Here is a 22,189-nt window from a genome sequence, read left to right on the forward strand (position 1 = left end):
CTGGCCCAGTCGCCACTCTAATTGCTTTGGCCTCTGGCTGGTTACTCTAGTCTGAGTAGCTTCCAGGGGACAGGGTGGTGAAGAACCTGGAGGGTGCCCTCCCACCCTCCACCTATGGAGCTTGCCCTGGGACTGCCTACCCACTTCCAGTGTGGCCTCTCCAGCACCAGGCTGAACCCCTACTCCCTGTGGCTGTTAGCCCCTCACCCCACCCTAGGACAGAATGCCCTGGAGTGCCTGTGGGGATGAGAGTTCAACTTTTAAATATGAGATTTATAAATAGCTGAGTTTGTCCTGGCCTGGTAGGTAGGTAGCTCAGTTGGTTGAAGAGTGGGCCAGGGTTGCAGGTTCGAGCCCCAGTTGGCACATATGGGAGTCAACCAGTGAATGCATGGATGGGTGGAACAACAAATCAGTGTTTCTCTTTGCTTTCAGTCTTCCTCTGTCTCTGAAATCAATCAATAAATAAAAATTTAAAAATAAAAATAGTGTGTTTATTAACCAGTGTCACCCCAATAAATTCAATAAATTTTTTTTTTAAAAGCAGGAAATAAAAGTAGCCTGAGTGTTTTGCCTTGTGGGCTACTGCTTTTAATAAATGGAGAGGGGGAAAAAGAAAGATAATACAAAGGTACAGACTCAGCTGAGGGCCTCCTGTGGCTGCAGAACCCAGGGAAGGTCTTCCCAGTGGAACCAAGGCCTTTGGGCCTCTTGAGTGAGAGAAGAGAATAGAAGAAGGATTGGGGAAGCCCGTGAGGCTTAATATCCTGGAAGGGGAATGGGCCAGGATTCTTTGGCCTTGATAGCCCCTTTCCTGTAGTGGGGTCTCCCAGAAGGAAAACTTGCTCATGGTGGAGTAGGGATGACCACAAATAGCTGGGAGTTTCTCCCTTATACTTCTGTAGCCCTGTTTTAAATGCCAGTTCTTTGGAGAGGTTTCAGTCTTCTCAACACTTATTTCTAATTTATGTAGTCATTTGTGAATATACTGTAGAGTGGTAATCAAGAACATCAACTCGGAGCTAGAGTCTATACCTCCTTCACAGAGTTGCAGTGAGGATTCTACGAATTACTATACATGGAGTGCTGAAAGCACATTTCAGTCTTAACTTGCCTCTGCTCTAGAGTTAGCTCTGTGTTCCCACAATGCCTGCGTCTAGTACGTGTTGAACAAATAAATGAAAGATCTCCCTCCAAAAACTGTAGACTTAGCATGTGATGGGCCCAGTGAGTTCTGCTACTGGGACTCATACTGTCCCAGTGATCCTGGTGCCTGCTGGTGAACTCAGTTCCCTGGCACTGCCCTATGGCTGGCCTTCTGGAGAGTGTGTCTTGATCATCCTGACCCTAATAGGACCTCAGGGAAAAAGAGTGTAGAGACTCCCGCCTGGGAATCTGCTAACCTGGGCATTTCCTTTAGCCAGGCTTGTAGGCACCCTTCCTGTGCGTGAGCATGCATCCGTATAGAAGCAGCCTGGAAGCTCCTTTCTTCCCTGACTCACCAAAGGCTGCAGGAAATGTAGCCAGTGGTCTCATTCTGATGGAGGGCTTGCTTCAGCAGCAAAGCGTTGGTTGTGCGGGGTTGAACTGAATAAACTGTGTGTTAGTACCGGCCACATAGCTCAGTTGATGAGCATCATCTTGATGTACAAAGGATGGGGGCGGGTTCAATGCCCGGTCAGGGCACATACAGGAGCAGGGTGCTTTTTCTGTCTCTCTCCCTTCCTCTCTCTATACAAAATCAATAAATAAAATTTAAACAACACCACCAAAAAACAAGCCCAACTCTGTGTGCTGGGCTAGAGCTATGTGGAGTTTGCTGAAATCCCCAGTTCTCACTTAAGGGATTAACACTTGCATTTGAAGCACCATCCAGGATACCTTGAGACTGTGAGGTCATTTTATGAATCAGAAGCATTACAGCATAACCTCGGTGTTAGAAATTGCCATTTGGAATTCAGATCACCCTCCCTCCACCCCCAACGCACACACTCGTACAGGGGCTCTCACAGTCATACACTTGGGAACAGTAACAGCAAAACTTGTTCACACCTACTTCCACCCCCACACTCAGATCACCATTCCTGGGTGGTGTGTGGACAGTACCTGGGCCGTAACTGAAGGAAACCTAGCTAGTGCATGAGAACAAGGCCTGGGCGGACCTGGATTCATATTCTAGCCTTTTCACTCACTGGGTGGCTTTAGGAATTGCTTAATTTTCTGAACCTCAGTTTCTTCATCTGTAAAATGGGATGATAAGAATGCTTCATAGGGTTGTTGTGAAGGTTAAAAAGGATCGTGCATGCAAAGGGACTGTCCCATAGTGAGTACTCAGCAGGTAATGGCTAGCATTTCATCAGTTCCCCCCAAGTTCAGCTGTCTTTTGCTCTTCCCAGGGAAGAGGAAATGAAGGGTGTTCTGTCTGTGGTAGGAGGGCAGAAACTCATTTTCTGACTCCCTAGGCCTTGGCCACAACTTGTGTGATCCACTCATGCCTAAACCAGCCCAGACCCTGGTGCCTATGCACCTCTGCAAGCGATTCTGTCCCTGCTCAGCTTCCCAGAGATCAGATTGTGCTATCAGGAAACTGCCCGCCCAGGCCTCAGGCTGAATTGCTCACGTGGGTAGGAGCAAGGCTGCTTTCTCAGCCAAGGAAAAAGTCCCCTTGCCTTTGTTTCACCTGAAGCCTTGCAGTGTGACTTCAGTGGAAGTTTGGGTGGAGCCTGGGGTGGGAGTTGTCCCTCCAAAGAGCACTTTGGCTCTTTTACCAATTGAAATAGAGGGGGTGTGCACCAAGATATTATATAAGAAGAAAGTTGCCACATGTCAGAAAAGAGCTGGGGATTTGCTGGGGTGGGGAGTCTCCCTGAGGGGCGTGCTTGCTGGCTGTGGTTTGCAGAGGCTGGTGGGGAGGAGAGGGGCTGAGGGGCCGAGGCTTCTCTGGCAGTGCTTCTTGCTCTTGCTCCTCCTGAAACATAGCCTGGTACTGTGGTGGGCCGGGGAAGGTGCTCCTGGTTTTCTCTGTCTTTCTCTCCAGCCACAGTGAGCTTTATTTTTTCTTGGTGTGAGCGTTATTTTTTCCAGGCAATGCTTCTTCCTCCAGGAGTCTCAGGAAGGGGGGAAGGGAGTAGCCTGGGCAAGGTTTGTCTGGGTCAGAGCTTAGGGAGAGGGAAGTGTGCCAGGCTTACAGCCAGAAGGGGGTTCCCTCTGAGGCTGCCCACCTCCTCTGGGGAAACAGGGTCCAGAGAGGAAGGGAAATGACGAGGGATTTCGATTCCCAGCTTGTTTCAGCAGCTGGGCAGACAGAGGCTCCAATCCAGACTGCTGTTGCCAGAATTTGCCAGTTCCTTGGAGGGGAAGGCCCCAGAGCTCGGAAAAGAGCTCAGAAATTAGTTAGTGGTAACTGGAAAGCCTGAGAATGCTTGTAGGCTGGTCTTCCCCCCCCCCCCCACCTCCCCAACCCCCGACTCCTACCCCTCTCCTCTGCTGCGGCTTCTCCTCCTTCACCACCCAGTTGCTGGTGGCTCTGGGTGGGGGATACCTCGCTGCAGCTCAGATCCCCTTCCCCACCTGATCTTGCTCTGTGTAACCTCCCCAGCTCCTGGGAGTCGTCCTAGAGCCAGAAAACACTTTGGGACATCTAGTCCAACTCCTTCACTTTCAAATGGGGAAGCTGAGAGGCCGTGAGTTCCTTGAAGTTCCCATAGTCTGTCTGCACTTTCACCCAAGAGCAAAAAGGGGAGCTGTTGTGTGGCCTGCCCTGTGTCCCTGCCCCTCCCAATCTGGAAGTTGGGAGGGCCTCTTCAGTGCAGGAAGAGCCCAGAGGAATACTGTCTCGGCTCCTGGGTGTGGCTCAGCCCTCAGCTGGCTCCATAGTTATTTATTTGTCCGTTTGTGTGTGTGTGAGTGAGTTTTGCGGTTGGGAGACTGGATCTGAGGGAAAGCAGAAGTACCCACGCTATGTCAGCTATGCAGTGCACAGATTGGACCTTACAGGGGCAGTCGGGAAAGGAAGAAAGGGGTCAGAGGCCCCTCTGCTCCGTGGCTGCTGGTGCTCGCTTTTGTCTCTGCAGCAGTGCTTGCACACTTGAGTGTAAACAGCCTGTCCATGTTGCTGGCAGCTGCCTTTCTTTGCTGGCTTTGGGCAGAAGAGGTGCCAAAAATAACCAGGCGGGCACTTCCACTTGTGGGACATCCACTGTGGTGGCCTCAAGGCAGGCTTGCTAGCTCCCTGCAGCCCCCCCCCCTTCCTCTGGCCCCTGCTCAGACTTCCTGTGGGTACCCCTTCCCCAGCCACCCCAGGTGCTAGTACTTTCCCTTTTATTGCTCTTAGAGTGAGCCCAGGAGGGTGGGGACCCCATTACAGGCCTAGAAGCTCTATTATCTGGGGACTCTTGTCCCACCAGCTGAGTCCAGGGGAGGCCTGTGCCTGGTATGCCCATCCTGGGTTCCTACGTCAGATGTCCCACGTGTCTGTAGAGCCTTATGCTATCACTGGGACTCCTAGTCTCCTTGTCCTGCTTCCGCTCTCAGCTGGCTGTTGAACTGGAAGAGTCAGACCAGCCAGTCTCCCCACCCTCCAGGTGCTGAAGACTGATAGTAAGGCTTCTCCTGCCCAGCGAGGGGGAGAGGAAATCACACTTATTGGGTCCTTATCTATGCCAGATACTTCGTGTATATATTAACCTTATTTAATCCCACGGTAACTATGAGATGAAACTATTATGCCCCCTTTGCAATAGGGAAACTAACAAAGAGGCTGATGGTTAGAGAAGCCAGGACACATTTTCTCGGACCCTGAAGCGCCTCTCTACTTTTCAGCTCCCATACTTAGGGCTATTTTCCTGTCCACAGGGAACTGTGCTTTGACTGTTGGAGTGAAGTGCTAATGGTAGGAATTCAGGCACCATTAGACTGGCTGATAGTGGAGGTATTTGGAGCTGGGAAGGGTGGGAAGACCCTCTGAAGCCTTTGTGTCCAAACACTTCACAGGGCAGCCAGAAGCCCAGCCTGAGCCGTGAGGCCCTGCTGTGGAGGGCAACTGGCTGTGGGGGTCAGCTGCGCATGCATGTGTGCGTGTGCGTGTGTGTGCGTGTGCGCGTGTGTGTGTGTGTGTGTGCATGTGTGTGTGTGTGGTGGGGAGGGGGTGTTGGGGGAGTTGCTTATGCATGGGAGGAGTGGAAAGGCTTAGTTTGGGCCTCCCAGACACCTTAGAAGCAGCTCATTCTCCCCAGACATCCCAGCCTCTGTAGCCCTAAGAACATCTCTGGGACCACAGGCTGCAGGCAGGTGGGTGCTTGGGTCTTCCTTGCTGGCTGCTGGGTCTGACCCCAGGGCCCAGCATTCCAGCTGGCTTGCTTGGCCCAGGTCCCAGAGAGTCTGCTTAGTGTGTACTTGGGGCTTGGGCTGGAGGTTCTGCTGGTGCCCGATGCCAAGGGCCTCTGGGTGTATTTCAGGAACAATAAAGAATAAATCAACACAGGAGAAAAGGCCCTGCAGCAGCTGCTGAGAGACTGGAGAAACGAAAGGAATGTTTGAGCATTTGGCGGAGGCCCTGGTTCTTGACCGGGGCCTGAGAAAGGGCGTGACATTGGCTGGATGGCTGGGCAAGTGAGGCAGGTGGCACCCCACGCCTTCTCTGCAGCCCGTCTACCAGGCCCCCAGGCCACGCGGCGACCCACCCCCTTGCTGGCAGCAAGTTTTTATGCTTCTTGGTCACTAGCATGTATTGGGAAGCCATATTGTCCTCGTTTTTTTTTTCTCCTCAAAACCAGCAGGATGCTCCCCGCCCTCTGGCCATCAGCAGGTCTTGGTTTCATCTGGAGCTGGCCAGGCAGGAGAGCCTGGGCTGATGAAAACCCCACTCTAGACCCCCCTGCTCCACCTCCCTACCGAGAAGGAAATGAGACAAACGTCAAGGACGGGGTCCGAGGGAGTACTGAGTATGAGAATATTCACCTGGGAGGCCCTGGCCATAGCTCTACCCAAGTAATCAGCCATGTGTCCTGGGGCAAGTCACTACCTCTCAGAGCTTCCGTTTCATAAGTCATGGAATAGAAATTTGGACCCATGATCTTTGGAGTAATCAGGTACTATCTGTCTCCTTTATTCAGGATATAAAATCACCAGCTTTTATTTAGTAATTTAAGTTCTTGAGAAGGTACCCATCTGAAAGCCTGAGCAGAGAAGAGGGTTGGTTTGGCTGGGTTCCGGTCCTGGCTTTGCCTCTATACTACTGTGACTTCACACGACTGATTGACCCCTTGGATATTCAGGTTTCTCACTGAGAAAGGGGAGTCATAATGCCTACCTTGCACTGTGTGGAGTGCTTGGCATGTAGTAGCACCCTCACGGAATGTTAGAGGTAGTGAAGATGGTGAAGTAGAAAGCCTTATTTTTGTGGTGTTAGGATTTCATCTTGGTTCTAAGCCCTGCCCAGTGTCTTGCCAGAGATGGGGCCTGTCTAAATGGAGACACGAAGCATTGTTTTTGGAGTCCTTGATACCGGGCCCTGCATGTCCCTGGCCGTGTGTCTAGCTGCAAGCAAATTTATTTTCTTCTCTGGGCTGCTTTCTGGAATGAGGAATTAGACTAAGCGAACTGACATACCTTGATATTTGAAATCTGTTCAACTTCCCCAGTTGGGCCCTGCCTTGCTGGTTGGCTCTGAAAAGTGTGAGCCACCTTTCTGTTTGTGGTATGGAGGCTCTTATTCCAGAGTGAGATTCTGCTGACTCTGCAACTCCCAGCTCACCTCAGAACCCTGTGGGCTCTCCCACCTTCCAAGGGTTTTTACAGATTCCCTCAATCTTTTTTTTTAAGTGAGAGGTAGGGAGGCAGACAGACAGACTCCCGCATGCGCCCTGACTGGGATCTACCCAGCAAACCCCCTGCAGGGGCGATGCTCTGCCTATCTGGGGCCACTGTTCCATTGTTTGGACAACCAGGCTATTTTAGCACCTGAGGTGAGGCCATGGAGCCATCCTCAGCACTCAGGGCCAATTTGCTCGAACCATTTGAGCCATGGCTATGGGAAGAGAAGAGAGAGAGAGAAGGGGAGGGGGAGGAGTGGAGAGGTCCCTTCTCCTGTGTGCCCTGACTGGGAATCGAACCTGGAACTTACACACGCTGGGTCCACACTCTACTGCTGAGCCAACCGGCCAGGGTCACAGATTCCCCCAATACTGAGGGGAGCCTGCTGCTGATGGACTGGGACTTGGACTCTTTCTTGGAGAAAGTGTTATATACTGTGTTCTACTTGGAAAGGCCCCCAGGAAAAGCAGTAACTCTGGGAGGGTGCATGAAGAAGGGGAGGGTCCACAGCTGGCTTTGTGTGGTTCTCATGTGTAGCATGCCTTCTGAGGCCCACAACATTCATAGATTTGGGATTTTTCTGGAAGGATGATGGAAAAGCCATGGACTTTTAAATCAGACAACAGGGTTTTCAATCTTGTTTCTACCATCTTAACAGCAGAGCCTCATTTTCCCTCTCTTGAATGAGGACAATAAGATACCTTGATGGGAAGTTCTTATGCATGGGTTAGGTTAGGGTACATCAGGAGCCTGGTATGGGGGAGTGCTCTGGAAATGTTAGCTTCCTTCTTTTGGGAAGGATCTGCCTTTTGGATTATCTGTAGACTGGTTTGGGGAGTGAAAATGTTTGCCGGTGGCCATTTTTCCAGGGAGAAGCAGGCCTGCATAATAAGCTGTTACAGCCCAAAGGTCTCTCCCTTCCTCAGATGTTTTGATTCTGGGCTCAAGCTTGGAGTCAGGTTCTGTGTGTGCCCCAATATGGGAATGGGAGAGGGGCTCCCCAGGCATTTGCAAAAGTCTGTGATCTGTGGCTTCCTAGGGCTGAGTGGAGGGTGTGGGATACATGGTCCGAGTAAGGAGAGAGGGGTCTTTCTGAGCTGTGAGAACTTGACCAGTTACTTTTAGCCTTCATTTCCTATAAATTCCCCAAATTTCCTTCTGTTATTGATTTCTAATTTTATCTTATTTTTATTGGAGAACATATTTTGTATGATTTCAACCCCTGTTAACATTTTTTGAGCCCTGGCCGGGTAGCTCAGTTGGTGAGAGCATCGTCCAGATACACCAAGGTTGCAGGTTCCATCCCTGGTCAGAGCACATGCAGGAGTCAACCAGTGAACTGCAATGGTATCTGTATCCAGCAGTTTATTCCTGCTGGGTGTTCAGATGACAGTGTGATAGAAATTCAGTATCCAGCATCATTGGTTTTCTTGGCTTCATGCATGTTAAACCTGATGTTTTTATTGATACAGTATAACATTTTTCTGACATTTTGTTCACAATGGAAAAAACAAAACAAAACAAGAATCAGCTGGGAAATGGATGGATAGGTGGAAAAACAAATGAATGTTCTTCTCTCCCCTCACCTTCTCTCAAGTCAATAAATAATAAAAAGTTTAAAAGAAATTTACTGAGACTTGTTTTATGGCATAACTTATAATATATCCTAGAGAATATTTCATGTGCTCTTGAGAAGAGTTTGTATTCTGCTGTTGTTAGGTAAAATGTTCTATAGCTATCTGTTGGGGCTAGTTGCTTTATAGTGTTCAATTCTTCCTTTTCCTTGTTGATTTTGTTTAGTTGTTCTGTCCAGTATTGAAAGTGTAAGTCTCCAATCATTATTGTTGAATTGTCTATTTCTCCCTTTAATTCTAACAGTTTTTACTTCACATATTTTGGGAGCTCTGTTGTTAGGTGCATGTATGTTTATAATTGTAATATCCTCTTGCTGGAGAGACACTTTTATCATTGTAAAATATCCTTCTTTGTTTCTAATAAGAATTTTTGTCTTAAAGTCTATTTTGTCTAATATTTACATAGTCATTTCTCTTTTGATTGCTGTTTGCATGGTGTAGCTTCTTTTAAAATTTATTTTATTTTTTCTGAAGTGAGAAGCAGGGAGGCAGAGAGACAGACTCCCAAATGTGCCCAACTGGGATCCACCTGGGATGCCCACTAGGAGGCAATGCTCTGCCCATCTGGGGCATTGTTCAGTTGCAACCGGAGCCATTCAAGTGCCTAAGGCAGAGGCTATGGAGCCATCCTCAGCACCCGGGCCAACTCTGCTCCAGTGGAGCCTTGGCTGCAGTAGGGGAAGAGAGAGACGGAGAGAAAGGAGAGGGGGTGGGGGTGGAGAAGCAGATGGGCACTTCTCCTGTGTGCCCTGGCTGGGAATCGAACCCAGCACTTCCACATGCTGGGCCGACGTTCTACCACTGAGCCAACTGGCCAGGGCCAGTATAGCTTTTTCAGTCCTTTTACTTTCAACCTATTTGTATCTTTAAATTTAGATTGTGTAGGCCTGACTAGGCGGTGGTGCAGTGGATAGAGCGTTGATTTGGGACGCAGAGGACCCAGGTTTGAAACCTCAAGGTCTCTGGCTTGAGTGTGGGCTCACCAGCTTGAGCAAGGGTCACTGGCTTAAGGATGGGATCACAGACATGACCCCATGGTCACTGGCTTATCATTGGCTTGAAGCCTAAAGTCGTTGGCTTGAACCCAGGGTCACTGGCTTGATCAAGGGATCACTTGCTCTGCTGTAGCCCTCTATCAAGGCACATATGAGAAAGCAATCAATGAACAACTAAGGAGCCGCAATGAAGAATTGATGATTCTCATCTCTCTCCCTTCCTGTCTGTCCCTATCTATCCCTCTCTCTCTTTCTCTCTCTGTTTCACACACACACAAAATATTAGATTACGTGTCTCTTATAAACAGCATATGATTTGATCATGTTTTTAAAGCCATCTTCCCAAACTTTATCTTTTAATAGCAGTGTTTAATACACTTGCATTTAAAGTAATTATTGCTAAGGTAGGATTAATGTTAGCCATTCTATTTGATTTCTGTGTTTTATGTCTTTTTTGTTTCCCTGTAACTGTCTTCTTTGTGTTAAATAGATATTTTTGAGTATACCATTCCTGACCTATAAAATGAGACAAAAACGAGTGACGATTAAATGAGATGTTACCTGCAATGCACTTGCTGGCGAATAATAAGTGCTCGGTAGACATGGACACACAGTTGGGCCTTAGGCCCTGACAGAGCCACGGTCAGCCCTAGGTCTAGCTGAGAGCAAAGTCCACCCATGGCTCTGAGGCATCCATCATGTCTCCTGAGCAGGACACAGCAGTCTGGCAGGTGGCTCCTTTGGGAAGTGGAGAGCAGTGGGTCTCCGCTGCTTTATGCCAGCCCGACCCTCTAGCTTTCCCCTGCTCTAACACCTGGGTACCACCTGGGCTTCTTATGAAGCACTGCAGATTTCCCACCTTTAACCACCCCCCCACCCCTCACCAGAGTCACGAACCAATATCTCAGGGTGGGTTAGAGAACCACTGCTCAACCCAGATGGGCAGCAGGGTATGATAGAGAGAAACCTAGTTCGGAGTCAGCAGGCTTGGATTTAAAGCCTGGCTCCTCACTCATGACCTCAGTCTGTGACTGGAGCAAGTTACTTTTCAGAGCCAGCCTTTCCTCGTTTCTCAGATGGGAATAAATGGTTACACAATAAGCTATATGCACACACATTGAGAATGTGGGCAGTGCTGGTGGCTGCTATTTCATACAGCATTGCTCATTACAAAGATGTTTGATTCCTGGACACAGGCCTTGTTCCCCCTTCCCTGCCCTGGGCTCCTAAGTTCCTCACAGGCAGGAACCAGTGAATGGCAACTCCTGGACGAGACACCTGGTTCCCTGACAACCAGTCTACTGCCCACTCCATTGGGCCATGTTGCCTCTGGGCCTGCTTCTCCCAGCACTGGTACAGAAACAGATGGGCATTGAAGAAGCATTATGAGCTAGTGGTTAACAACAAGTGAGAGCATGATGTTTCAAAAAGATGTGCTGGAGTGCTGCCTGGAGGAGGCAAGCCTTGAAGGAAGGCAGATTGTCCGAGTGGAGGCAGGGGTTCCAGGCAGAGGGAACAGCTCCAGAACAGGCTCAGAATCAGGGAACTCTTCCTGAGGTGACCTATCATGTGTATCTCCAGCCTCTGCACAGGCCACCTTGCTTTATGATCTATGTCAGGGGTCGGGAACCTTTTTGGCTGAGAGAGCCATGAACGCCACATATTTTAAAATGTAATTCTGTGAGAACCATACAACGACCCGTGTATGTTACGCACTATTCAATAAAAATTTGGTGTTGTCCCGGAGGACAGCTGCGATTGGCTCCAGCCACCCGCAACCATGAACATGAGTGGTAGGAAATGAATGGATTGTAATACATGAGAATGTTTTATGTTTTTAATGTTATTGGTTTTTTTTTAATTAAAGATTTGTCTGCGAGCCAGATGCAGCCATCAAAAGAGCCACATCTGGCTTGTGAGCCAGAGGTTCCCAACCCCTGAACTATGTGTTTCTGTGTCTCTCCTCTGCTGGACTGGGATCTCTGTGCAGGGAGGGACTGTGCTTTGCCTCCTGTGTTTCTCCAGAACCTAGTGCTCGGCAAATGCTTATTGAGTGGGTGAAGGGTCAGTGAGCAAACCTCAGATAGTAGGGCTGCGGAGGCTGTGTGTGTTGGGTAGGGGGGGTGGGCAGGGTGAGGCCGTGTTAGAGGAGGCCCCTGTGAGTGACCTCCTCTGTATCTTGGCTCAGGCAAGAGTCTGGCGCTGGGGCCAGAGAGCTCTTCCCTAGACCTACTAGGGAGTTAGGCCTTCCCAGAAAGGGAGGAAGGAACTGAAGCAGCCTTTGGTGGGATGACCCCGAGGGCATAGAGAAGGTAGGAGGGGACCAAGGGCGCCCCAGGCCTCTATGAGCCCCTCTCCGAAGGTTCAGTCTCTTAAGGACCTGGCTGCAGGGGCCGTTGTTCCAACAGCTGATGAGAGCCTAAACCTACCAGCTTCTCCCTCACCGCCCCTAGATTCCAGAGTTCTGCTGGGAGGGGTCTTCCTGGGCTGCCTGTGCTCCTCTGTGGCCTTTGCCCGGAGGGACATAACCAGTCCCCCTAGGGTGGGCAGGAGCTGAGCTGGAGGCTCCATCCTCTCCTGACTCTGCCTGGGACTCCGTGTTGTCTCTTCCTCAGCTTCCCCTCGATAAAACAGACCTGGTCATCTTGGCTTCTCATGGACATTCTGGGGATGTCTGTGGGGCAGCGGGGGAGGGGACAATACAGGTAGACGTCTGAGTGAAGCCCGGAAAATGCCTCATGTGGCAAAGGATTCCTCACTCGCAACAGGTATCCCTTTCAGAGCACCTAGCGTTGTCCTGGCCAGATAGCTAAATTGATTAGAACGTTGGTTAGGGCAGTGTTTTTCAACTGCTGGGCCGTGAACCAGTCTGCCAGAAATTTCGTGCCAGTCTGCGAAAGAATTTACCACCTTGATGTTGTGTGAAGATTATAGACCCAATGATCTTAGTCGAATTTGCTTATGCTCAGAGTAATTTCTGCCTTAGTGGTCCCCGAAATAACTCTATTTTCACCAGTCCCCCGTGTAAAAAGATTGAAAACCACTGGGTTAGGGTACATACAGGAATCAGCCAATGGCCCTGGCTGGATAGCTCAGTTGGTTAGAGTATTGTCCTGGAGCACAGAGGTTGCCAGTTTGATCCCTGGTCAGGGCACAGACAGGTACAGATTGATGTTCCTGTCTCTTTCTCTCTCTCTCTCTCTCCCTTATTTTGCTAAAGTCAATAAATAAAAAAAAATTAAAATTAAAATAATCAACCAATAAATAAGTGGAACAACAAATCAGTGTTTCTCTCCCATTCTTTCTCTCTAAAATCAATTTTTTAAAAAATTAAAAGCCCCTCAAAGTTGGCATTCTTAGAATCAAAGCTCAAACTGCAGCCAGCTCGAACCCTTGCCAAACTTTTGGAGTCTGGTCAGTTTGATGGCTGGGACCCCCAGGACTCATGACTCGCTAGCCTGGCTGCCTGGCTTCCACTTCCAGAGCTGAAGGTCAGTCTGGAGAAACGCTAGTCCAGGACAGCCCTGGGCTGGGAGTGGGCAGGCCGGAGGGCCTGCTCTTTCATGCCCCCAGGGAAGTGACACTTGTAGGAGCCAGGTCCTCCTCTTTGTTGTTGGTGTCTCCTTCCTTACTGGTTTACAGACCTCACAAGAACAGGACTTATGTGTCCAGTGACTTGGAGAAATGGGGCCTTTCAGCATAAGGTGTGAACTCCAGTTAGCGGGGGGCATACAGCATTGCAGATGATGACACTGTGTTCAGAGAGAAGGTTTATCCAGGGCCTGGGCAACTCTGGCTGGCCCAGGGGGACAGTTCCAGGCCACTTTCCCAATGTGGCTGTAGTCAGAGGCCCCAGAGTATCAGAGAGAGCTTTGCAGAATGTGAGCCTGGGCTGCAGGGCCAGCTGGCCATGCTGGGCTCCTCTGGGTGGGGCCCCTCATCACTGGCCCCTCGCTCCCTAGCCAGACACCATGGTGTCTTGAGGCCCAGCCCAGCCATATCAGGGCACAAGGAAACAGACCCTCAGGCTCATGCCCCTGGCTATGGTCTAAGCAGAGGTGGGAAGCCATGGGGGAAGAAAACTAAGGCAGGGGCCGCGGCAGGGCTGGCACTTTTCCAGTTGGCCTGCATGTGGTATGGGGCAGCAAGTGACAGTCAGGGGGCAAGTAGCTTGTGGACCAGCAATTGGAGGATTTGTGATTAGGTTAGTAAGAGCCTGGGGCCACTGATGGGGTGGGGTGTGATGGGGGTTAGGAGGTCGGCCTTTCACTTTATCTTGGCATCAGGAGAAGCCCAGGGTAGACACGCCGGCTGTGAGTAGTGCCTCTGCCTAGGCATGGCTCTGACTCACCTTGGGTGCAGTATCAGATGAGCATCCAAGGAGCAGATACAAGCCAAGTGCCAAGTACAACGTTCTGCTGCTGGTTGGCTTCTGGGGACAAAGAAGTGGGCACCTGGAATGTGCTGGGTCTGTTTCCTTGTGCCCTGATATGGCTGGGCTGGGCCTCAAGACACCATGGTGTCTGGCTAGGGAGCGAGGGGCCAGTGATGAGGGACCCCACCCAGAGGAGCCAGCATGGCCAGCTGGCCCAGCAGCCCAGGCTCACATTCTGCAAAGCTCTCTCTGACACTCTGGGGCCTCTGACTACAGCCACATTGGGAAAGGGGCCTGGAACTGTCCCCCTGGGCCAGCCAGAGTTTCCCATGGGAAGCAGTACTGAAGACTTGAAGGATAAGCAGCACTTGGCCGAATGACAAAGGTGGGCAGATGTCCTAAGCAGAAGTACTGCCTGGTCAGAATTGGAAACAAAGCAGGAACGGCACATTGGGGCAGCAACAGCACTGAATGATGGCTCAAGCGTGGCAAGTGGAGTTGGCAAGAGCCCAAGTCTGCAGGAACCTGTGGGCAGGAGAGGGAGTGTAGGCTTTGTCCTAGTATATATATCCTCTTTGGTGTGCACGGACCTGGCTGGCTTAGTGATTTGAGGCCTTGTTGGATGCTTTACTTTGTTTTTTATTTTTGCCTTGGGTTAAAGATGTGTGAGTTCTGATCCCCCTCTTCCTAGTGCTGACTTTGTAGGGCTGGGGACGGTCCTGGTTGTAAGAGCAGGAGCTTGGAACATTAGCTCTAAGGGTCAGGAGGTCCTCCAGTCAACTCTCATGCCCACATCAGAGCTGAGCCCTTGCCCGCTGGGACCAAGCTGGGTACTTCCTTCTTGGCCTGTGTAACCTTGACTCACAAGTCTTTTTTCTCAGATGGCCACACTGAATGTCTCAAGCTTGTAAGTGGCCTTGGTCACCTGAATGGTCATGGCCTCAGTCACCTGAATGGTCATGGCCTCGCCCCATTGCCTTGTGGTGAGGGTTTACTGGACTCTCCCAGCCAACGCTGGGCATGCAGCAGGGTTGCTGATGGGACATGGGAGTGGGATGTGTTCATGTTGCCGCCCCTGGAGGGTACGGTGTCACCACCAGCACAGAACTCCCAAAGGTTTTTCCAGCACCTTCCCTCATGTATCTGCAAAACACATGTGTGGATTCAGCATTGCTTTCTTTTCTTGGTGCACACTATCTTCTCCCCATAGATCCTTCTGAAAGCATCTTCAGTCCCCATCCTCTGACACCAGAGTCTTTTCTGCCCGGGGTATTTATGGCTCAGGGCAGGAACTGGTTGCAGAAGTGAGGCCCCTGGAGGAAAGGAAGAGTGAGTGGGGCCATGACAGAGTCAAATAGATTGATAGAGTGGGTTGCAGTGTCTGGGGCCCTGTGGCGACTGTGGGTTTCCTTTTGCAGTGTTCCTGCCAGTGTTGTCAGAGGCCCTGCAGCTCGCCCCAGAGGTAAACTGCCTGCAGGAGTTCCTCATTACATCCTCTTCCTTGCAATCTTGGGGTGCTGGTCCATAGGTTGGCAGCCTTTGGAAGAGATGGCTTCCTTCCTCTTCCTCACTGTGAGGAAGGCGAGGCTGGCTTCCGCAGGAGGGATAGAGGAGTGGGGCTGGGTAGAAGAAATAGGAGGAAGTGGCTCAGTGCTGGCCAGAGTTGTAGGCTGTGAAGTACGAGTGGGCTATGAGAGCTGGAAGCCCTACTGGCAGCAACCAGAACTGAGGCAGGGAGGGCTTGCAGGGGCTGGGGAGTCCTGGCTGGGAGGTCAGGGCCTAGTGGCCCGCGCATCCTCAGACCTGCAGGTGGACCTCACACACATGCTGATCCCTCTGTGGAGAGGCCCCTTCCCCTCCCTCCCTTTATGTAGGATTGAGGGTCTCAGCTCAACTGGGTGAGAATAGGAGAGGTTTGCTTGCCTAGGTTCAGGCAGGGTAGGGGGCTTCTCAGGGCCAGTGAGGAGGGATATCTATGTCCAGAAAACCCTGTTGAGATGTTGGGGAGGGTGCTGTGAAAGGGACATGTGCAGAGAGGACCTGGTGTCTTAATGGCATGCCTTGGGGATAAGGAATAAGAGCTTGGTCTCGAAGTCAGACAGACCTAGGTTCAAGTCTTGTTTCTGGAACATAATGTGTGACCATTAGCAAGTGACTTAGTCCCTCCGAGCGTCCTCTAGCTCACCTGTAAAATGGAGGTTAAAAATAATGCTTTGCTTTATGCTGCTTTTAAAAGGCTTTTGAGGGAATAAAACACATATAAAGCACTTTAGGACCTGCCTGGCACAAGTACTTTATTATTATTAGTAGTAATATTAGTATTAACAACAACAACTTCCGCCACCACCGCCACTACTTCTATTACTGCATGCCCTACTGCCTTGGTATGTCCCCTCCCCTCCTTCCTCCAAGGGTTCCAGGCATCTTCCACACTTCTCTCCACCCCCCAGATACTGACTTCTTCTCTACGGGTCCCAGGTCTGGGTGTCCATGCTCAGCACTCTTAGGCAGCTAGCTCTCCAGTGGGGGTGACAGGGAGGCCTCTACAGGAGCTTCTGGGGGGAATTCAGCCTCCCCGGAATTCACCCCCTTGATTTCTTTTGAGTTGCTGGCCCCACTTTGGAAACCTACTCAATGGCTCTCCTGGATGTGCAGTATGAATGGTGGGAGGCAGAGCAGCTGAGCTTGCTTAGCCCCTGTGGCCTCAGATGATCTGGCATGGGGGAAGGAGGGGAAGAGCAGCCCTGCACTGGAGCCCCCACTCACAGACTCCACCCCCGCCGCCCCGCAGCCCAATATGCAGAGACCACCCTTTCCAAAGTGATGAGTGGCAACCCTGTGCATGTCTGGTGTCTGGGTATCCTCCAACAGGCATGGGTCCCATCTGCCATGTGGGCTCTCCCCTCCCCCAGACTCCAAGCCCTGGCTGTGGCTCACAAGGTGACAGAGTTGTGACAGTGCAAGGGGGTGTCTGGGAAGGAGAGCTGTGAGTTGGGGTAATCTTCTGAGGAGCCCCCAGCCCTCTGGAGGCACATGGACCAGCCTCTGTGTACCTCCCCCCCTCTTCAAGCACATTCTTCCTGCCTCTGTCTTGTTTCTGCAGACACATACTTCTAGTTCTTTTTTTAAAAAATTTTATTTATTTATTTTTTACAGAGACAGAGTGAGTCAGAGAGAGGAATAGACAGGGACAGACAGACAGGAATGGAGGGAGATGAGAAGCATCAATCATTAGGTTTTCATTGTGCGTTGCAACACCTTAGTTCATTGATTGCTTTTCTCATATGGGCCTTGACCGCGGGCCTTCAGCAGACCGAATAACCCCTTGCTGGAGCCAGCAACCCTGGGTCCAAGCTGGTGAGTTTTTACTCAAACCAGATGAGCCCGTGCTCAAGCTGGAGACCTTGGGGTCTCGAACCTGGGTCCTCAGCATCCCAGTCCGACGCTCTATCCACTGCGCCACTGCGCCACCGCCTGGTCAGGCTACTTCTAGTTCTTGTTCCTGCTGGTTGGGGAGACAGAGCCCAGTTGCTGTAGCCGGGATAGCCCACCGTGCAGCTTCACGATGGCGCCCAGGGTTATTTTCAGTCCAGGGCTAGCCTTTGGGTTTTGGCTGTCAAGAGAATGAGAGTTTAAAGCAAGAGATAGGGGTTTGTTCCAAAGGTACTTTTTGTGGCCCTCAGCACTCTGCTTGTTCAATCCTGTCCCTCTGTCCCTCATGCTGCAACCAGGGTGGCTTGGGTGCCCTCCTAGCCTTCACTTTCCACATGTGAAAACAAAGAGGGTGCAAGCGGGCGTCTCTCGCTCACTTGAATGCTGGGAGCCGAGGAAGGAAGTGAAGGAGGAAGTTCCTCCCCTTCAGGGTGCTGGCTGAAAGTGAAAGGCAGGCAAGGGGGCTGGACTGAGTCTCACAGCTCTGGGAGGGGGAGGGCTGGGGAGCTGCGGAAGCCTGCACCGGAGTGATAGCACCGGGGCCTCCCCGGAGCGGGCGCATCTCGGGGTGTAGCCAGGGCTTTGTACCAGCGCTTGCCAGGTACCGCCCAGCCCCGGCCCTCTCTGCTCTCTGCTGGCCCCCTCGGAACTCCTGGGCTGCTAACAGTGACCTGCTGCACCTAGGGCCTGAGGTCTCAGGTCAGCCTGGACTTGCAGATGTATTCCCCAGGGCTTCCTTAGCCCCCCTCTCCTCCCCTTCCAGCCTGACTGGCCCAGGACCAGAACATTAGCCTGGGGAGGAGGTGGGTCCTGTAGCTCCCACCCTCACCAACTTCTCAGGGAGGAAAATATAACCCTTTCTGAAGAAAGAGAGTCTTTGAAAATACATGCAAGTTAATAGTGTAAGTAATAAAAATACACGGTCTAGATTCTTATGTTCAGTTGCAGGATAAATAAAGCAACTTGGTTTTTTGTTGTTGTTTTAATCAAGTTAGAAAACAAACACAGAAGCACTTTAGTCACACCGTGTCATAGAGAGATCTTCTGGACCTAAGCTCTAGCAATCTGCACCCCTTCAGTATCATATCCTTTGCTTGGGATCCCAGGAGCTCTTTGGCAGTGAAGGAGGGTGGGTGAGGACTGCTGACCAGCTACCAGGTGGCATCATGCCTCCAGCCAGCCAGGGCTGCAAAACAGGTTCCTGTGCTAGTTTGGTGAAGACTGGCAGTCCCCGTCCCCGCCAGCAGCTCCTCCCAGGGGTGGGGCTAGGATGGCACACACCCTTCTGGGGCCTCGCCTGCAAGTGCCAAGGATGTGAGCCTAGCTCTGGGCCCCAGACTCTGCAAGGGTCTGGAGGGCAAGGACCCTGAGGCGGCACAGTGGGGGACGACCCCTGTTCTCTCCACTTTCTGTGGCATAGATATGCTCGGAGCATCAGATGAGGCATGGACTGAATAAAGCTGCTTCTGGGTCTGGCTGGGAGGCTACTGCCTGGACAGATATGAGAGGACCAGGTCTGGCTGCCCAGTGGGCTGAGGCTTGGCTTGAGAGGAGAAAGGAACCCAACATGGCCTTTGTCACCCGTTTCCCTGGCTTGACCACAGGAGCTCAGACTGGATCTCAGCCCCATGTGCTCGCTTAGCAGATGCCTCGATGCAGTTCATAGATTACAGGACCAGATGCACTACAAGGCCTTAGAGGCCCCTCCTTCACACTTGTGCCGAGTCTGGGGCATGCTGAAGGCTGTGACTGACACTGTTACTATGCTTCTGTCTGCAGGCTCCAGAACCGTGTGCAGCATCATGAACTGGGAGGAGTAGACAAGCTCGAGTGTCTCTGTGAAGAGGAAGGAACGGCCAGCAGTTCTTTCTCCCTGTGCCTGACTGAATGGTCCAGCATTTTTCTCTGCCCTTGTTCAGCTCCCACTGGCTCCTGGACTAGGGCAGGGCTTCCAACAGGACCTTCCCCCAGGGGATGGGCGACTGGTAAAGTAGATCTCACTGCGGGGCACAGTTGGCACACCATGAACCTCCAGGCCCAGCCCAAGGGTCAGAACAAGCGGAAGCGTTGCCTCTTTGGGGACCAGGAAGCAGTTCCCAAGGAGCAGCCCCCACTCCTGCAGGCCCCTCCACAGTCCACCAGAGTGAAGGAGGAGCCTTATTTTGGGCACGAGGGTCCTACAGGGGCTGCACCTGCCTCCCAGCCTGTGGAACTCCCCAACAGCCTGGCCCTGCTGAACTCCGTGGTGTATGGGCCTGAGCGGACCACAGCGGCCATGTTGTCCCAGCAGGTGGGCTCGGTCAAGTGGCCCAACTCTGTGATGGCTCCAGGGCGGGGCCCGGAGCGTGGAGGGGGTGGGGGTGTCAGTGACAGTGGTTGGCAGCAGCAGCCAGGCCAGCCTCCACCCCACTCGACGTGGAACTGCCACAGCCTGCCCATTTACGGTGGACACAAGGGGAGCCCTCATCCCGCCATGGGGGTCTCGACCTACTACAACCACCCCGAGGCACTGAAGCGGGAGAAAGGAGGGGGGCCGCAGCTGGACCGCTATGGAAACGCCATGCGGCCAATGATGCCACAGAAAGTACAGCTGGAGGTGGGGCGGCCCCAAGCGCCCCTGAACTCGTTCCATATGGCCAAAAAGCCCCCAAACCAGACGCTGCCCCTGCAACCTTTCCAGCTGGCGTTCGGCCACCAGGTGAACCGGCAGGTCTTCCGGCAGGGCCCACCACCTCCCAACCCCGTTGCCGCCTTCCCGCCACAGAAGCAGCAGCAGCAGCAGCAGCAGGCGGCCCTGCCGCAGATGCAGCTCTTTGAGAACTTTTATCCCATGCAGCAGCCATCCGCTCAGCAGTCCCAGGACTTTGGCCTGCAGCCCGCAGGGCCACTGGGGCAGTCCCACCTGGCTCACCACAGCATGGTGTCCTACCCCTTCCCCCCCAACCCTGATATGAACCCAGAACTGCGCAAGGCCCTCCTGCAAGAGTCGGCCCCGCAGCCTGTGCTACCTCAGGCCCAGATTGCCTTCCCCCGCCGCTCCCGTCGCCTCTCCAAGGAGGGCGTCCTGCCTTCCACCGCCCTGGATGGGGCTGGCACCCAGCCTGGGCAGGAGCCTACCACCAACCTGTTCCTACATCACTGGCCCCCGCAGCAGCCACCACCTGGCCCCCTGGGGCAGCCTCATCCTGAAGCTCTGGGATTTCCGCTGGAGTCGCAGTTGCTGTCTGATGGGGAGAGACTGGCACCAAATGGTCGGGAGCGGGAGGTTCCGGCCATGGGTAGTGAGGAGGGCATGCGGGCAGTGGGCACAGGGGACTGTGGGCAGCTGCCACGGGGAGGGGTGATCCAGAGCACAAGAAGGAGACGCCGAGCATCCCAGGAGGCCAATTTGCTGACCCTGGCCCAGAAGGCAGTGGAGCTGGCCTCACTGCAGAATGCAAAGGTGAGAGTGGCATAGGGTGGGGCAAACCTGGCAGAGGGCAGGGTGAGCTGTGTCTGCAGAGAGCAAGTGACTCCAGGTCCACAGGGGCACTTTTCTCACTTCACTGAAGAAAATGAAAGAACCCATATATTTCAGGGAGTTCATGCAAAGACTCTGCCTGAAGGTTCATACACATGCAGGGTTGTGGGCAGGAAGTGCAATACACCATCATGGGTTGGCTTCTTCATTTGGGACTTGAAGGACTGGGAGCAGTGGGAGCTGAAACAATTTCCTGATACAGTCTGCTAAAAGACAAAAATGTGGTGGTCGTTACTCAGGTGATTACTCTTGTCAAAATGCATTGAACTGTGATTTAAAATAGGTGCATTTTGTTGTGTCAATTCTACTGCACTTAAGATGATTTAAAAGAAGGGACAATAACAGTGGGGAAGAAGAATAGAGTGTGGGCCCCTATATTGTACTTGGAGTTTCTTACACTGGATCACAAATAATTTATCATCAAACCCTATGAGAGGGATGCTGTCATTTGTTTGTTTTTTGCTAAAGAAACTGAGCCCCAAGTCGATTTCCCAAGGTTAAAGCTAGCATAGAAGCCTAGTATCTGACTCCAGAGCTAGTGTTTGCCCCTTCGCTCAACCCCCTGATGCCTATAGGGCCAGGCTATGTGAAGAGGCTGCAGAATTTAACTTCAGTCCAGCCAGTGCCAATGGGGAAATCGATCAAAGACCACCCTGACCTTGCTATAGGTTCCTAGCTTATATTCTTTTACAGAGATATGTTTTGCATATTTAGATACTTTTTCACATGCCACTCACTGTGCAGGCCAACCGAAACCCATCTGTAAGGCACTCTGGCCTGAGATGGCCACCTGGGGACCTGCTCCAGGCCAGGATGGGAGCACTGAGAATGTGGTTTAGAAAAGATGGTCAGGGAAAAGTCAGGTGATCAGAGACCATTGGGAACAATGATAGGTGTTTGAATCCTTGAATCAAATGGGATTAGGGGTCCTAGACCAGCAAATCAGTACTTGCCTTCTGAACATCACCTGCATTACCCCTCCCTTCCCCTCTTCAGGATGCCAATGGTTCTGAGGAGAAGCGGAAAACTGTGTTGGCTTCAACTACCAAGTGTGGGGTGGAGTTCTCTGAGCCTTCCTTAGCTGCCAAGCGAGCACGAGAGGACAGCGGGATGGTACCCCTCATTATCCCAGTGTCTGTGCCTGTGCGGACTGTGGATACAACTGAGGCAGCCCAAGCTGGAGGTGTTGACGAGGATGGGAAGGGTCCTGAACAGAACCCCACTGAACACAAGCCGTCGGTCATTGTCACCCGCAGGCGGTCCACCCGTATTCCTGGGACTGATGCCTCAGCTCAGGTATGAGAGGCTCCCCATGCAAACACCTCCATCCAGTACCCAAGGGCTCCTGGGGATCTGGTACCCTATGGGGAAAGAACACGACTGTAGGAGCTATTCAAGGAACCCATGGGGATACCATTTC

At 52.0% G+C, this 22,189-nt stretch overlaps 1 protein-coding gene and 1 non-coding gene across 3 annotated transcripts in view; both read left to right on the forward strand.

Moving 5' to 3' along the window:
* MIDEAS (mitotic deacetylase associated SANT domain protein) overlaps window positions 1–22,189 on the forward strand; it is a 68,645-nt gene that overhangs the window by 27,457 nt on the left and 18,999 nt on the right. For both annotated transcript variants that reach the window (XM_066272209.1, XM_066272210.1), the window contains exons 2-3: window positions 19,029–20,691; window positions 21,766–22,065. In XM_066272209.1, coding sequence (XP_066128306.1) covers window positions 19,273–20,691; window positions 21,766–22,065 — 1,719 coding nt within the window. In that variant the 5' untranslated portion in view covers window positions 19,029–19,272. The remainder of the gene's footprint in view (window positions 1–19,028; window positions 20,692–21,765; window positions 22,066–22,189) is intronic.
* On the forward strand, window positions 8,149–8,287 carry LOC136337114 (small nucleolar RNA SNORA8). The gene has a single exon (XR_010731817.1). It is a non-coding gene; the product is annotated as a small nucleolar RNA SNORA8 (small nucleolar RNA).

The sequence above is a fragment of the Saccopteryx bilineata genome, chromosome 4 (genome assembly GCF_036850765.1).
Source record: "Saccopteryx bilineata isolate mSacBil1 chromosome 4, mSacBil1_pri_phased_curated, whole genome shotgun sequence".
NCBI lineage: Eukaryota > Metazoa > Chordata > Mammalia > Chiroptera > Emballonuridae > Saccopteryx > Saccopteryx bilineata.